Raw genomic sequence first — 10,253 nt, 5'->3', positions numbered from 1 at the left:
AAGAAACAGAATAGAATGTACTGACTGAAACAGCAGTTGAAGATCTGGAAAAGGAACAAAAGATTAGTAGAGACAGGAGAATGTACTGATGGAAACAGAAGTGAAAGTGCTGGGAAAGGAAAATGTGAAAGATATAGAAGAGAATGTACTGATTGAAACCGCATATGAAGAACATGGAAAGGAAAAAGTAGAATAGACAGAAGATACTGTGCTGATTGAACTAGCAGATTAAGAGCTTGGAAAGGAAAAACAAAAAAAAAATACAGAAGAGAATGTACTGATTGAAACAGGAATTGAAGAGCTGGAAAAAGATAAGGTAAAAGAGAGAGAAGAGAATGTACTTATTGCAACAACAGTTGAAGAGCTAGGGAAGGAAAAAGTAGATAAGAGAGAAGAGAATGTGCTGATTGATACAGCAGTCAAAACTAGAGCAGACAGAAAAGAATGTACTGATTAAAACAGCAGGTGAAGAGCTAGGAAAGATAAAAGTAGATGAAAAAGAAGAGTATGTATTGACTGAAACAACAGTTGAAGATCAGGAAAAGGAATACTAGAAAAGACAAAAGAAAATGTACTGATTGGAACAACAGTCGAAGAGCATGAAAAGGAAAAACTAGAAGAGACAGAGGAGAATATACTGATTGATGCAGCGGCAAAGAGCTGAAAAAGGAAATATAGAGGACTCAGAAGTAAATGCACTGATTGAACTAGGAGTTTCAGACCTGGGGAAGGGAAACATGGTAGATACAGAAGAGAATGCCCTGACTGGAACAGCATTTGAAAATCTGCAAAAGGAAAAACTAGAAGAAACAAAAGAAAATATAATGATTGAAAAACAGTTGAAATGCTGGGAAAGTAAAAATGAAAAAAAAAAACTAGAAGAGGCAAATGAGAAAGCACTGATTGAAACAGCAGTTGGAGATCTGGAAAAAGAAAAACTATAAGTGACAGATGATAATATACTGATTGAAACAGCAGTTGAAGAGCTGAGAAAGGAAAATTAAGTGAGAGAGGAGAGAATATACTGATTGAAACAACAATTGAAAAAATGGAAAAGAATAAACTTAAAAAGACAGAAAAGAATGTACTGATTGAAACAGCAGTTGAAGAGCTGGGAAAGGAAAAACAGGGAGAGACAAAAGAGAGTGTACTGATTGAAATAGCAGTTGAAGATATGGAAAAGGAAAAGAACTAGAGAAGAGAGAAGAAAATGAACTGATTGAAACAGCAGTTGAAGACCTGGGAAAGAAAAAAAAAGAGACAGAAGAGATTGTACATATTAAAACAGCAGTTGAAGAGCTGGAAAATTATAAACTAGAAGTGACAGTAGAGATACGGATTGAAACAGTAGTTGAAGAGCTTGGAAAAGAAAAAGAAGAAAAAAAGACAGAAGAGAATTTACAGATTGAAACAGTGGTAGGAAAGCTGGAAAAAGATAAATTAGAAGTGACAGTAGAGAATACTGATTGAAACAGCAGCCACAGAGCTGGGAAAAGAAAAAGTAGAAGAGACAGAATAAAATGTTCTGATTGAACTAACCGTTGAAGAGCTGGGAAAGGAAAACTAGAAGAGACATAATAGAATGTACTGACTGAAACGACAGTTGAAGATCTGGAAAGGAACACAAGATTAGTAGAGAGAGAAGAATGTACTGATGGAAACAGCAGTTGAAGTGCTGGGGAAGGATAATGGGAAAGATATGAAAGAGAATGTACTGATTGAAACAGCAGTTGAATAACTGAGAAAGGAAAAATTAGAATAGACACAATATAATGTGCTGATTGAACTAGCAGATAAAGAGTTTGGAAAGAAAAACAAATACAGAAGAAAATGTACTGATTGAAACAGCAGTTGAAAATCTAGGAAAGAAAAGAGTAGAAGAAACAAAAGAGAATGTAATTATCAAAACCGCAGTTGAAGATCTGGGGAAGAAAAAAGTAGATAAGACAGAAGAGAATATACTGATTGATATAGCAGTAAATACTAGAGCACACAGAAAAGAATGTACTGATTGAAACAGCAAGTGAAGAGCTGGGAAAGATAAAAGTGGATGAAAAAGGAGAGTATGTATTGACGTAAACAACAGTTGAAGATTTACAAAAGGAAAACTAGAATAAACAAAAGAAAAAGTACTGATTGGAACAGCAGTCGAAGAGCCTGGAAAGGAAAAACTTGAAGAGACAGAGTAGAATATACTGATTGATGAAGCACCTTAAGAGCTGAAAATGGAAAATGTAGAAGACAGAGAAGAAAATCTAATATTGAACTAGGAGTTGGAGACCTGGGGAAGGGAAAACTTGTAGATACAGAAGAGAACGTAGTGACTGAAACAGCATTTGAAGATCTGCAAAAGGAAAAACTAGAAGAAACAGAAAAGAATGTAATGATTGAAACGACAGTTGAAATGCTGGGAAAGGGGAAAAACTAGGAGAGGCAGAAGAAAAAGCACTGATTGAAACTACAGAGGAGAGCTGAGAAAGGAAAAATGGGAAGAGATAGAAGAGAATATAATGATTGAAACAGTAATTGAAGATCTGGAAAAAGATTAACTAGAAGAGACAGAAAAAATATACTGATATAAACAGCAGTTGAAGAGCTGGGAAAGGAAAAACAGAAAGACATAAAAGAGAAGGTACTGCTTGAAATAGCAGTTGAAGAGCTGGGAAAGAAAAACTAGAAGAGACAGAAGAAAATATACTGATTGAAGCAACAGATGAAGAGAAGGAAAGGAAAAACTAGAAGAGACAGAAGCGAATATACTGATTGAAACTGCAGTTGAAGAGGTTAGAAAAGTAGAGGAGGCAAAATAAAATGTTCTGGTTGAAATAGCAGTTGAAGAGCTGGGAAAAGGAAAAAAAGTAAAAGAGACATATGAGAATGTATAAATTATAATTGCCGTTGAAGAGCTGGAAAAGGATAAACTAGAAGTGACACTACAGAATACTGATTGAAACAGCTGTTGAAGAGCTAGGAAGAGAAAAAAAGTAGAAGAGAGAGAAAAGAATGTACTTATTGAAACAGCAGTTGAATGGCTGGGAATGGAAAAAGTAGAATAGACAGAAGATAATGTGCTGATTGAACTAGCAGATAAAGAGCTTGGAAAAGAAAACCAAAAACATAAATACAGAGGAGAATGTAGTGATTAAAACAGCAATTGAAGAGCTGGAAAAGGAAAAACTAGAAGAGAGGAATGTACTGAATGATAGAGCAGTAAAAACTAGACCAGACAGAAAAGAGTGTACTGATTGAAACTGCAGGTGAAGATCTGGGAATGATAAAAGTAGATGAAAAAGAAGAGTATGTACTGACTGAAACAAGAGTTGAAGATCAGGAAAAGGAATACTAGAAAAGACAAAAGAAAATGTACTGATTGGAACAACAGTCGAAGAGCATGAAAAGGAAAAACTAGAAAAGACAAAGGAGAATATACTGATTTATGCAGCAGCCAAAGAGCTGAAAAAAGGAAAATTTAGAAGGCACAGAGGAAAATGTATTCATTGAACTAGCAGTTGGAGACCCGGGGAAGCAAAAGGTGGCGGATAGAGAATAGAATGTACTGACTGAAACAAAGTTTGAAGATCAGCAAAAGGGAAAACTAGAAGAAAAAGAAAATAAAGCACTGATTGAAACAGCAGTTGGAGAGTTGGAAAAAGAAAAACTATAAGTGATAGATGAAAATGTACTGATTTAAACAGGAGTTGAAGATCTGGAAAATAATAAACTTGAAGAGCCGAAAAGAATGTACTGATTGAAACAGCAGTTGAAGAGTTGGGAAAGGAGAAACAGGAAGAGACAAAAGAGAATGTACTGATTGGAATAGCATTTGAAGATATGGAAAAGGAAAAGAACTAGAGTTGGGAGAAGAGAATGAACTAATTGAAAGGGCAGTTGAAGAGCTGGGAAAGAAAAAAACTAGAAGAGACAGAGGAGAATGTACTGATTGAAACAGCAGTTGAAGAGATGGGAAAGAAAAGCTAGAAGAGAGAAAAGAAAATGTACTGATTGAAAAGACAGTTGAAGACAAGAAAGGAAAAACTAGTAGAAACAGAAGTGAATATACTGATTGAAACAGCAGTTGAAGAGCTTAGGAAAAGTAAAGGCGGCAGAAAAAAATATTCTGATTAAAATAGCAGTTGAAGAGCTGGGAAAAGGTAAAAGAGACAGATGAGAATGTAGAGAATAAAACAAGAGTTGAAGAGCTGGAAAAGGATAAACTAGAAGTGACAGTAGAGAATACTGATATAAACAGCAGTTGAAGAGGTGGAAAAAAAAGTAGAAGAGACAGAAGAGAATGTACCTATTGAAACAGCAGTTGAAGAGCTGGGAAATAAAAAAATAGATAAGACAGAAGAGAATGTACTGAGTGATACAGCAGTAAAAACTAGACCAGAGGGAAAGGGATACCCTGATTGAAACCGCAGTTGAAGAGCTGGGGAAAAAAAAGTAGATGAAACAGAAGAGTATGTACTGACTGAAACACCAGTTGAAGATCTAGAAAAGGAAGACTAGAAGAGAAAAAAAAATGTAATGATTGGAACAGCAGTCGAAGAGCCTGAAAAGGAAAAACTAGAAGAGACAGAGGAGAATATCATTGATGCAGCAGCTGAAGAGCTGAAAATGGAAAAAGTAGAAAACACAACAGAAAATGTACTGATTGAACTAGCAGTTGGAGACCTGGGGAAGGGTAAACTTGTAGATACAGAAGAGAATATACTGATTGAAACAGTAATTGAAGATCTGGAAAAGGATAAACTTGAAGAGCCAAAAAGAATGTACTGATTGAAACAGCAGTTGAAGAGCTGGGAAAGGAAAAACAGGAAGGGACAAAAGAGAATGTACTGATTGAAATAGCAGTTGAAGATATGGAAAAGGAAAAGAACTAGAGGGGAGAGAATAGAATGAACTAATTGAAACAGCGGTTGGAAGGCTGGGGAAGAAAATACCTAGAAGAGACAGAGGAGAATGTACTGATTGAAACAGCAGTTGAAGAGCTGGGAAAGAAAAACTAGAAGAGACAGAAGAAAATGTACTGATTGAAAAAACAGTTGAAGAGAAGGAAAGGAAAAACTAGAAGAAACAGAAGCGAATATACTGATTGAAACAGCAGTTGAAGAGGTTAGAAAAAGTAGAAGAGCTGGGAAAGAAAAAAGAAGATGAATCAGAAGAGTATGTGCTGACTGAAACAACAGGTGAAGATTTAGAAAAGTAAAACTAGAAGAGACAAAAGAAAAGGCACTGATTGGAATAGTAGTCGAAGAGTCTGAAAAGGAAAAACCAGAAGAGACAGAGGAGAATATACTGATTGATGCAGCAGCCGAAGACCTAAAAAAGGCAAAAATGAAAGAAGAAAATGAACTGATTTACCTAGCAGTTGGAGACCTGGGGAAGGGAAAACTGGTAGATACAGAAGAGAATATACTGGCTGAAACAGCATTTGAAGATCTGCAAAAGGAAAAAAACTAGAAGAAACGAAGAGAATGTAATGATTGAAACAACAGCTGAAATGCGGGGAAGGAAAAAAAAAACTAGAAGAGGCAGAGGAGAAAGCACTGATTTAAACAGCAGTTGGAGAACTGGAAAAAGCTATTAGTGACAGATGAAAAAGTACTGATTGAAACAGCAGTTGAAGAGTTGAGAAAGGAAAAATAGGAAAAGACAGAAGAAAATGTACTGATTGAAATAGTAATAGAAGATCTGGAAAAGGATAAACTAGAAGAAAGAGAAAAGAATGTACTAATAGAAATAGCAGTCAAGAGCTGGGAAAGGAAAAACACTAAGAGAAAAAAGAGAATGTACTGATTGAAATAGCAGTTGAAGATATGCAAAAGGAAAATAACCAGAGGAGAGAGAAGAGCATGAACTGACTGAAACAGCAGTATAAGAGCTGGAAAAGGATAAACTAGAAGAGACAGAAGAGAATGTACCTATTGAAAAAGCAGTTGAATAGCAGGGAAAGGAAAAAGTAGAAAAGACCAATGAGAATGTGCTGCTTGATGCAGCAGTAAAAACTAGAGCAGACAGAAAAGAATATAGTTATTGAGCTGGGAAAGATAAAAGTAGATGAAAAACAAGAGTATATACTGACTGAAACAACAGTTGAAGATCTGGGAAAGGGAAACTAGAAGAGACAAAAGAAAATATACTGATTGGAACAGCAGTCGAAGAGCCTGAAATGTTAAAACTAGGAGAGACAGGAGAATATACTGACTGATGCAGCAGCCGAAGAGCTGAAAAGGGAAAATGTAGAAGACAGAGATGAAAATGTACTGATTAAACTAGCAGTTGGAGTCCTGGGGAAGGGAAAACTGGTAGATACAGAAGAGAATATACTGACTGAAAAAATATTTGAAGATCTGCAAAAGGAAAAACTAGAGGATACAGAAGAGAATGTAATGATTGAAACAACAGTTGAAATGTTGGGAAAGGGAAAGAAAAAACTAAAAGAGGCAGAAGAGAAATGTACTGATTAAAAAAAAACAGTTGAAGAGAAGGAAAGGAAAAAATTGGAGAAGAAACAGAAGCGAATATACTGATTTTAACAGCAGTTGAAGAGGTTATAAAAAGTAGAGGAGGCAGAAGAAAATATCCTGGTTAACATAGCAGTTGAAGAGCTGGGAAAAAGAAAAAAGTAAAAGAGACAGATGAGAATGTAGAGATTAAAACAGCAGTTGAAGAGCTGGAAAAGGATAAACTAGAAGTGACAGTAGAGAATATTGATATGAACAGCAGTTGAAGAGCTGGGAAAAGAGAAAGTAGAAGACACAGAAGAGAAAGTACTTATTGAAACAGTAGTTGAAGAGCTGGGAAAGGAAAAGTAGATAAGACAGAAGAGAATGTACTGATTGATACAACAGTAAAAACTAGAGCAAACAGAAAAGAATATACTGATTGAAACAGCAGGTGAAGAGCTGGGAAAGAAAAAAGTAGATGAAACAGAAGAGTATATACTGACTGAAACACCAGTTGAGGATGTAGAGAAGGAAAACTAAAAGATACACAAAAAAATGAACTGATTGGAGCAGCAGTCGAAGAGCATGAAAAGGAAAAATTAGAAGAGACAGAGGAGAATATACTGATTGATGAAGTAGCTGAAGAGCTGAAAAAGGAAAATGTAGAAGACACAGAAGAAAATGTACTGATTAAACTAGCAGTTGGATACCTTGGGAAGGGAAAACTTGTAGATACAGAAGAGAATGTAGTGACTGAAACAGCATTTGAAGATCTGCAAAAGGAAAAACTAGAAGAAAAAAAAAGAAAATGTAATGATTGAAACAACAGTTGAAATGCTGGGAAAGAAAAAAATCTAGAAACAGCAGTTGAAGAGCTGAGAAAGAAAAATATACAGATTGAAACAGTAATTGAAGATCTAGGAAAGGATAAACTTGAAGAGCCGTAAAGAATGTACTGATTGACACAGCAGATGAAGATATGGAAAAGGAAAAGAAGTAGAGGAGAGAGAGGAGAATGAACTGACTGAAACAGCATTCGAGGAAATGGGAAAGAAAAAATCCTAGAAGTGACAGTGGAAAATATATTGATTGAAACAGCAGTTGAAAAGCTGGGAATGAAAAACTAGAAGAGACAGAAGAAAAGGTACTGATTGAAACAGCAGTTGAAGACAAGGAAAGGAAAAACTAGAAGAGACAGAAGCGATTATACTGATTGAAACAGCAGTCGAAAAAAGGTTAGAAAAAGTAGAGGAGGCAGAAGAAAATATTCTTGTTAAAATAGCAGTTGAAGAGCTGGGAAAAGGATAAACTAGAAGTGACAGTAGAGAATACAGATTGAAACAGCAGTTGAAGAGCTGGGAAAAGAAAAATTAGAAGAGACAGAAGAGAAAGTACTTATGGAAACAGTAGTTGAAGAGCTTGGAAAGGAAAAACTAGAAGAGACAGAGGAGAATATACTGATTGATGCAGCAGCTGAAGAACTGAAAAATGAAAATGTAGAAGACACAGAAGAAAATGCACTGATTGAACTAGCAGTTGGAGACCTGTGGAAGGGAAAACTGGTAGATACAGAAGAGAATGTACTGACTGAAACACCATTTGAAGATCTGCAAAAGGAAAAACTAGAAGAAACAGAAGATAATGTAATGATTTAAACAACAGTTGAAATGCTGGAAAAGTAAAAAAACAAAACTAGAAGAGGCAGAAGAGAAAGTACTGATATAAACAGCAGTTGGAGAGATGGAAAAAGAAAAACTATAAGTGACAGATGAAAATGTTCTGATTGAAACAGCAGTTGAAGAGCTGAGAAATGAAAAATAGGAAGAAATAGAAGAGAATATACTATTTGAAACAGTAATTGAAGATCTAGAATAGGATAAACTAGAAGAGACAGAACAGAAAGTACTGATTGAAACAGGAGTTTAAGAACTGGGAAAGGAAAACATGAAGAGACAAAAGAGAATGTAATGATTGAAATAGCAGTTGAAGATACGGAAAAGGAAAAGAACTAGAGGAGAGAAAAGAGAATGAACTGATTGAAACAGCAGTTGAAGAGCTGGGAAAGGAAAAAAATAGAAGCGACAGAAGAGAATGTACTGATGCAAACAGTAGTTGAAGAGCTGGGAAAGAAAAACTAGAAGAGACAGAAGAAAATGTACTGATTGAAACAACAGTTGAAGAGAAGGAAAGAAAAAACTAGAAGAGACAGAAGCTAATATATTGATTGAAACAGCAGTTGAAGAGTTTAGAAAAAGTAGAGGAGGCAGAAGAAAATATTCTGGGTGATATAGCAGTTGAAGAGAAGGGAAAAGGAACAAAAGTTAAAGAGACAGATGAGAATATACAGATTACAACAGCAGTTGAAGAGCTGTAAAAGGATAAACTAGAAGTGAGAGTGGAGAATACTGATTGAAACATCAGTTGAAGAGGTGGGAAAAAAAGTAGAAGAGACAGAAGAGAATGTTCTTTTTGAACTAGCAGTTGAAGAGCTGGGAAAGGAAAAACTAGGAGAGACAAAAGAACGTACTGACTGAAACAGCAGTTGAAGAACTGGCAAAGGAAAATTAGGAGAGACAAAAGAAAATATACTGATTGAGCTAACAGCTGAAAAGCTTGGAAAGGAAAAACAGAAAAATACAGAAGAGAATGTACTGATTGAAACAACAATTGAAGATTTGGAAAAAGAAAAAACTAGAAGAGACAGAAGAGAATGTACTTATTGAAACCGAAATTGAAGAGGCGGGAAAGGAAAAAGTAAAAGAGATTGAAGAGAATATACTTACTGAAACAGGAGTTGAAGAGTTGGGAAAGGAAAAAGTAAAAGAGATTGAAGAGAATATACTTACTGAAACAGGAGTTGAAGTTCTCAAGAAGAAAAAAAAAAACTTGAAGAGATAGAAGAGAATGTACTTATTGAATCAGCAGATGAAGAGCTGGAAAAGGAAAAGCTATAAGAAACCAGAGAATGTACTGATTGAACCAGCAGTTGAAGAGCAGGAAAAGGAAAAACTATAAGAAACAAGAAAATATACTGATTGAACCAGCAGTTGAAGAGCAGGAAAAGGAAAAACTAGAAAGGACAGAAGAGAATATAGCGACTGAAACAGCAGTTGAAGGTTTGGTGAAGCAAAAAGAAAGAAAAAAAAAATAGAAGAGACTTGGAGGACAGCGACGAAGAGCTAAACGAAGATGAAAACAACATTAAAACAGAAGATGAAGAGTCGGAAAAGGGTGTCGGAGAATTAGCAGAATCTCTACATATACTTCGCCTGGAATTAATAAGAGAGAAGTAAAAGGAACGAATAGAGAGGATGCAAATTAGAAAGACAAGAAACAACTAAAGAAAGACGAGAAACATATGGAGAAAGAGAAGTGTATCACAACCAACATATTTATAGAGAAATACAACAGCTCCGAAAAAGCAAAAAAAAAAAAAAAAAAAAAAAATCATACAAATTTCATAAACAGCTTAAAAATAATTTTCCATTAGTGTGATCAGAAAAGAGTGCAAGCTAAGATAGAGAGACTGGAAGAAACTATACATTAGTTCCGACTGGAAATAATCAGGAAGGATGAGGCAGGGAGGCTCGAGAGGACATGAAGTAGAAGCTGGAATAGTAGATGGCGAAAAAGATAGGTAAGAATAAAGTGCAGGAAAAGAAAGAGATATGAGCAAAGAAAAAAGCAAAGAAAAATAAAGAGAAGATAAAGAAGAGAGAGAAAGTGAAGTAAGCAAAGTACCAATTTCACCTGGAAATGTTGAAAAAGAATGTAAAGGGAGAAATTCGAAATTATATAAAAAAA

General features: G+C 35.3%; 1 protein-coding gene across 1 annotated transcript; it reads left to right on the top strand.

Annotated features, from left to right (window-relative positions):
• Window positions 1-4,527: 4,527 nt before the first annotated feature.
• LOC137629637 (golgin subfamily A member 6-like protein 22) lies at window positions 4,528-9,347 on the top strand. The gene is made up of 6 exons (XM_068361194.1): window positions 4,528-4,772; window positions 5,196-5,397; window positions 6,186-6,459; window positions 7,023-7,259; window positions 7,794-8,092; window positions 9,123-9,347. Exons 1-6 carry the CDS (start codon window positions 4,528-4,530, stop codon window positions 9,345-9,347), a joined length of 1,482 nt encoding a protein of 493 aa, XP_068217295.1.
• The last annotated feature ends 906 nt before the right edge of the window (window positions 9,348-10,253 follow it).

The sequence above is a fragment of the Palaemon carinicauda genome, chromosome 1, assembly GCF_036898095.1.
Source record: "Palaemon carinicauda isolate YSFRI2023 chromosome 1, ASM3689809v2, whole genome shotgun sequence".
NCBI lineage: Eukaryota > Metazoa > Arthropoda > Malacostraca > Decapoda > Palaemonidae > Palaemon > Palaemon carinicauda.
The sequence above is the reverse complement of the archived record's forward strand: the minus strand, read 5'-3'. Positions and strand labels throughout refer to the sequence as shown.

Coding starts and splice junctions, on each gene's coding strand:
- LOC137629637 (XM_068361194.1), top strand. CDS start 4,528: ATGATTGGAACAGCAGTCGAAGAGCCTGAAAAGGAAAAACTAGAAGAG. Junction 5,398..6,185: donor ACCTGGGGAAGGGAAAACTG/GTAGATACAGAA, acceptor TGTTAAAACTAG/GAGAGACAGGAGAATATACT. Junction 7,260..7,793: donor AGAAGAAAAAAAAAGAAAAT/GTAATGATTGAA, acceptor AGATTGAAACAG/CAGTTGAAGAGCTGGGAAAA.